This window comes from Glycine max, chromosome 1, assembly GCF_000004515.6.
Source record: "Glycine max cultivar Williams 82 chromosome 1, Glycine_max_v4.0, whole genome shotgun sequence".
NCBI lineage: Eukaryota > Viridiplantae > Streptophyta > Magnoliopsida > Fabales > Fabaceae > Glycine > Glycine max.
The window spans coordinates 42,096,472-42,102,800 of NC_016088.4; the positions used below are offsets into that span (position 1 = coordinate 42,096,472).

A 6,329-nucleotide genomic window follows, 5' to 3' on the forward strand; every position below is an offset into this window, starting at 1 on the left:
ATGGATCGGAGTTGGATGAAAAGACCACGCATAACTGAAGAGTACGAGAATGGGGTTGAAGATTTCTTGCAATTTGCCAAACAAAATGCTCCAGACTTTCGTGGGGTATACTTCTGTCCATGTGTGAAATGTTTGAATGGTCGACGAAAATCTTTGGATGACATTAGAACCCATCTGATATGTGATGGTATCTGTCCTACTTATACAAGATGGATATGGCATGGTGAGTTATCAGAAATGTCATCAACCCCTGGAAATGTTGGATTTCATGAAGAAGTTGGTGATCGTATAGAAGACATGCTACGCGATCTTGGACAAGAGGGTTTTAGGCAAACACATGCACCATATTATGAAAAGTTAGATAATGATTCAAAGACACCGTTGTATGTCGGATGCACTAAGTATACACGGTTGTCAGGGGTGTTAGCTTTGGTGAATTTGAAAGCAAGATTTGGGTGGAGTGACAAAAGCTTCAACGAATTACTGTTGTTATTGAAGAATATGCTTCCTGAAGATAACACGCTACCGAAGAATCATTACGAGGCAAAGAAGATATTATGTCCTGTTGGAATGGAATACCAAAAAATACATGCTTGCCCTAACGATTGTATCTTGTATAGGCATGAGTATGCTGAACTGCGCAACTGCCCTACATGTGGCGTGTCACGCTACAAAGTGAATTCCAACGATTGCGGTGAAGATGCAACCACATACAAAGATCGTCCATCCAAAGTTTGTTGGTATCTTCCAGTAATACCAAGGTTTAAGCGATTGTTTGCTAATGCAGAAGACGCGAAAAATCTAACATGGCATGCTGATGGCAGGATCAAAGATGGATTGCTCCGTCATCCTACTGATTCTCCTCAATGGAAAACAATTGATCAGCTGTATCCGGAGTTTAGCCAAGATCCCAGAAACCTAAGGGTTGGTCTTGCTTCGGATGGAATGAATCCATTTGGAAACTTGAGCTGCAATCATAGTTCGTGGCCTGTTTTGCTAATAATCTACAACCTCCCTCCTTGGTTGTGCATCAAGCGAAAGTACATTATGATGTCTATGATGATAGCCGGTCCAAGACAACCAGGAAATGACATTGATGTGTATCTTGCTCCCTTGATTGAAGACCTCAGAAAATTGTGGGTAGAAGGGGTTGATTTGTATGATGGGAATGCTCATGAGACCTTCAAGTTGCGTGCCTTGATATTTTGTACCATTAATGACTTTCCAGCATATGGTAATTTGAGTGGATATAGTGTGAAAGGCCACCATGCATGTCCCATATGTGAGAAAGAAACAAGTTACATCCAATTAAAGCATGGCAAAAAGACAGTGTATACAAGACACCGAAGATTTTTAAAACCTTTTCACCCATATAGGCGAATGAAGAAAGCCTTTAATGGGACATCTGAGATTGACAGTGCACCGATTCCTTTGTCAGGTGTTGAAGTTCTTGATCGGGTGAACAACATTGCCGTTATCTATGGGAAGACACAAAAAAAGGATGGCTCGACAAACAAAATTTGGAAGAAAAGGTCCATCTTTTTTTATCTGCCTTACTGGTGCAATTTACATGTGAAACATTGTTTAGATGTTATGCATGTTGAGAAAAATGTCTGTGATAGTTTGATTGGGACACTGTTTAACATTAAAGGGAAGACAAAAGATGGTTTGAAATGTCGTCAAGATCTAGCAGAAATGGGCATACGTCAACAGTTGCATCCAGTGTCAAAAGGGCTTCGAACATATTTACCGCCAGCATGTCATACGATGTCAACGTCTGAGAAAAAAAGTTTTTGTCATTGTTTGAAAAATCTTAAAGTCCCACAAGGATACTCTTCAAATATCAAGAGCCTTGTATCTCTGACTGAAATGAAGTTGGTTGGTTTGAAGTCGCATGATTGTCATGTTTTAATGCAGCAATTGTTGCCTGTTGCCATTCGTGGTATATTGCCTGACAAAGTAAGGGTTGCAATAACTCGATTGTGTTTTTTCTTCAATGCCATCTGTAGCAAAGTCATCGACCCGAAACAGTTGGATGAATTGGAAAATGAGGCTTCGATTATCATTTGTCAGTTGGAGATGTATTTTCCACCAGCCTTTTTTGACATAATGGTTCACTTGATTGTTCATCTGGTTCGAGAAATACGGTTGTGCGGGCCCGTGTATCTGCGGTGGATGTATCCGGTGGAGCGGTACATGAAGGTATTGAAAAGTTATACCAAGAATCAATATCGGCCAGAAGCAAGCATTGTTGAAAGGTATGTGGCAGAAGAAACTATTGAGTTTTGTTCTGACTACATTGAAAATGCTTCACCTGTGGGTCTTCCTCTAAGCCGTCACGAGTCTAGCCACCAAGGTAGGGGGACACGAGGATTCAATGTTGTAACCATGGATCGCCAGCAACTGTCACAAGCACATTTATATGTACTAAACAACACAGCTGAAGTTATACCATACATAGATGCTCACAAAGAATATGTTACAGCTTGTAACCCAAGCATGAATATGATGCGTGTGTTGCAAGAGCACAATAAGAGTTTCGTCAATTGGTTTAGAAAAACAATATTTGCTAGCGACAGCGCTTCTAAGACATTATCATTGTTAGCTGTTGGGCCTAATCTCAATGTCTTAACTTGGAAGGGGTATGATATCAACAATTATTCTTTCTACACAAAATCCCAGGATGATAACAGCACTGTGCAAAACTGTGGAGTAACGATTGATGCTCATTCGGAGCACTTTAGTAGTGCATTAGATAATCATCCTATTCGAGCGTCCATGCCTTATTATGGACTAATTAAGGAAATCTGGGAGCTTGATTATGGTGAATTTAGAGTGCCTGTTTTCAAGTGCCAATGGGTTAATGGAAATGCTGGTGTCCGACAAGACAAAATGGGTTTTACTTTGGTTGACCTTCAAAAGATTGGTTACAAGGACGAGCCATTCATCCTGGCAGCGCAAGCAAGACAAGTGTTTTACGTTGAAGATCCCAGTGACGCGAGATGGTCAGTGGTTCTTTAGGGTAAAACAACTGGTATCCCTCCCGATATTGATGCTTCAACCCTTGATGTTAACGACATCCCAACGTTCTGCACAGAAATGCCTTCGGTAAATGCTAAAAATGAGGAGGATGATGTATTTGCAAATCGGATCGATCATGATGAAGGCTTATGGGAAAATATTGCTACTTGAATGTGGTATATAACCCAATTTTTCTTTATGTTGTCCATTGTGATTTTCAATTTGCTATTATTTGTCTTTCATTATAATTTCAATTTCATACTTGTATGTTGTGACAATTAAGTTGGCATAATTAATTTTTCTTTTTGATTGCAGCCATGACAACACCCCCGAGATCCCCTCCACCACCAGATTCTCCTAGTGCAACCACAAAAAGGAAGACTAGACAAACTACCAGGCTCCGAAGGTTGACTGCACGAAGCTTATATCAAGCACGACCAACTGTCCACGTCAACACTAGTACTGGTAGAGGATCTGGCCCGCATAAAGAAAAATTCCATAGTTACTTGGGGGTAGTGGCACAGGAGAAAATCCCTATTGTTCATGCTACTTGGAAAGATGTCCCCGACACTCTAAAAGTTATTGTATGGGATGACATTTTGGTAAGTCCACTCAACTGGTAACGAGTTTACTTTTGTGTATATTTAATGCCTGTGGAAATTTGGTTTATGCAGTTACTGATTGAAAAGTATTTATTATTTTAGGCCAAATTTGATATTCCTGAAGGTTTAACTGCGAAGAAGAAGGTTATGTCCACGGTTGCGACAAGATGGAGGCAATTTAAGTCCTCCCTGACCTCCAGATATGTATACAATGACAAAGACGATCAACAAAACATTGATCCATCTGCTAAGTATGGTTTTGATCGAGAAACATGGGAAGCATTTTCAAAGACTCGACAGACACCTACTTGGAAGGTTTAAATTGAATTGCTTTTACTCAACATTTAACTTATTTAATTGTTGTCAAAGTTTTGATATATTGACTTGTATTTAATAATGTTGACAGGGAATCCGTAAAAAAGCACAGGAAATTCAAAAATTCAACGACTGTCCCCACATACTGTCTCGTGGAGGGTACGACGTGCTTGAAAAAAAATTGATGGCTGAGAAAACAAAGTCAAGAGTCAATCAAGGTGACGGTACTGACAATACAGATGTGGTCGTCGACCTTCCATCCCCTATTGCAAGACATGTGAAGTGGAAGAAGGCTAGAACTAACAAATTTGGGCAAATGACATCTGCTGCAGCTCAAGAAATTGCAGACAAAATTGTAAGCTCAATATATGTCACCCTTAAAAATTTTAAGTTGTAATGACACTTATAAGTTTACTTGTTGTGATTGTTACAGGATGATTTGCAGGAACAATCAACACAGGGAACTTTTGTCCTGCATGGTCGTGAAGACATTCTGAACACTGCCATTGGCCGTCCAGAGCACCCAGGTCGGGTTCGTGTTGCTGGACATGGTGTCACTATAGGTAATTACTATGGACCGCGTGGTAGTGGCTCCAACACTTCTTCGGCGACAATGAGTGCAGATAAATTGGTGGAAATCATAGGAAGTATAAAGCAAGAGTTGAGGAAAGAGGTAGAAGACGAAAACAAACGGACTATCGACTTATTGCAGAAGCAGTTGGATGCGATCAAGAGTGAGTTATCACAAATTCAAACGCAACAGTCAGCTCCTTTTAGACCGTCTATCCCTGATGTATTGGTTGCACGTGTCAGCACCAAAGAAAGCTGTGCCGAGGCTGCTGCAAATGTTGTTGCTAAGGAGCGGTCTACACTTGATGCTTCTATTGTGGGGTTATACATTGTGTGTGGCGATAGTACACAGGTGGTGGCTGCGGGAAAAATGTATGGAGTTGGTGGCATTATACACAATGTTGCTTACGCAGATGATGTAGTAAGGGTTTGTGTTGAGACAATTTACGATGGTGACGCCAGTGTCCCGTTTCCAACTTCAGAGATTCAGTATGTCAGGGACGCGAGTAGCACATTCATTGCATGGCCCAGACATCTAGTGAAGCCTATAACTGATGTAAGTAATATAATTATCGCCCTGCCTAATGTCATTTAATTGAATACAAATTTGGTAATACACCATTTGTGATTAACTTTACTACTTATTTTGTTGTACCATATAGGATTCAAATCATAATGCGCGTTTTCCAGTTGGACGTCTTGGTGAGGCTGAGGTTGCAGCTGAAGCTGATCCGTTGGGCGAATTGATGAAGACATTATTTTACGTGTACAAGACTCCAGTGGAAGTGCCGTGGGAGGCAACGCAATTTGGACTTCCTGATGTTGGGGCAAAATTTTTCATCACACATGTTGATCTAGCGGAAATAATATCAGGTGACAAGTGTTTGAACATATCTATCCTGCAGCTGTGGACCATGTAAGTCATTTTTCGTCAACCTTTATGTTTGATTACGTCATAACCAACATTGTTGAATCTAAAACATTTACAATATTCATGACTTGTGTTGGAAATAGTTTTATGAATAACTGTGGTAGAAGCAAAGTTGATCAGTCACTGTATGGTCTGTTGGAGCCTCAATCTATACACAATGCTAAGGACAGACGTGAACAATGCCAACAATACATTCAAACATGGGTCAAGGAATCACAAAGCCAGTTGTACTTAGGAGCTTACTTGCATCAGTAAGTTGAACTGTTCTTGTAATTGAAGTCGTTTTTTTTGCTTGAATAAAAACCTAATTGTAATTGTCAACTTCAGGGCACATTGGCAACTATTTGTTTTGTGTCCAAGGGAAAACACAGTTGTTTGGTTTTGTTCTCTGAGGAAGAAGCCAGACATTAGCATCAAAGCCACAATTAACAGGTTCTATTCAAATATACAAATGATGGTTTGTGTAGGTAACTGTTGTTACATATTCAGAAATAATGGTTGTCATATATATGGTTGTTTGTATTTTTTTTACTAGTGCAATGAAGACAATAACCAGTTCTTTCGAAGGCATGTCTAATCAACCTGCACCTCGCTGGGTTGAACCAAAGGTTAGCAATTATTGAAGTTCTACCTGTTTCTAATGAAGCCTTTGTACATGTTGAAGTCTTGCATCTTAACTAACAATTTTCACTGTTAAATTTAGAGTCATGTCCAAACTGGAGCGTACGAGTGCGGATATTATGTGATGCATTGGATGTGGTGCATAGTGACTGGTGGATTAAAGGATGAATGGAACAAGGTATACGTAATGCATGGACTTACAATTGTAGGTTTGGTTAATATTTGTTAAGTTACTAATAATGTCATCAATTCTTAAATTTGTAGTGGTT

The 6,329-nt window shown here is 39.9% G+C and overlaps 1 protein-coding gene across 1 annotated transcript; it reads left to right on the forward strand.

Annotated features, from left to right (window-relative positions):
* LOC100812270 (uncharacterized) lies at positions 1–3,021 on the forward strand. Its single transcript, XM_006574123.1, has one exon. The coding sequence runs from the start codon at positions 1–3 to the stop codon at positions 3,019–3,021; it is 3,021 nt and encodes a 1,006-aa protein (XP_006574186.1).
* Positions 3,022–6,329: the final 3,308 nt, after the last annotated feature.